The sequence below is a fragment of the Penaeus monodon genome, chromosome 22, assembly GCF_015228065.2.
Source record: "Penaeus monodon isolate SGIC_2016 chromosome 22, NSTDA_Pmon_1, whole genome shotgun sequence".
NCBI lineage: Eukaryota > Metazoa > Arthropoda > Malacostraca > Decapoda > Penaeidae > Penaeus > Penaeus monodon.
This window is the reverse complement of record NC_051407.1, coordinates 2262534-2262792: the sequence shown is the minus strand read 5'-3', so window position 1 is coordinate 2262792 and position 259 is coordinate 2262534. Positions and strand designations below refer to the sequence as shown.

General features: G+C 44.8%; 1 protein-coding gene across 1 annotated transcript in view; it reads right to left on the bottom strand.

The window, feature by feature from the left end:
- The window catches only part of LOC119587468 (chymotrypsinogen A-like), a gene marked incomplete in the record, with an annotated part of 9104 nt that overhangs the window by 681 nt on the left and 8164 nt on the right, over positions 1-259 (bottom strand). The window contains 1 exon segment of the mRNA XM_037936195.1: positions 1-206. Coding sequence (XP_037792123.1) covers positions 87-206 — 120 coding nt within the window.

Below are 259 nucleotides of genomic sequence, written 5' to 3'. Positions count from 1 at the left end.
CCATTCCTGTTTTTATCTGACAAAAAGAAAATCAAAAAGAGGTTTACATTTTCGTCTCCTAAGTCACGATGCATCTCCAATCCGCACTAACAAGATCCGGAGGAGATCTTACCGAGTATCCATTTACTGTAGGAAGTGACGCGAGTGTACACGCCAGGGACCCCTTCTGTAGCACATTCCAATGGGCTGAAACTTGACAGGCCAAGCTGTGGGATGGAAGTCAGTGATTACATTTTGAGTGCGAGAGGTTATTTGGACA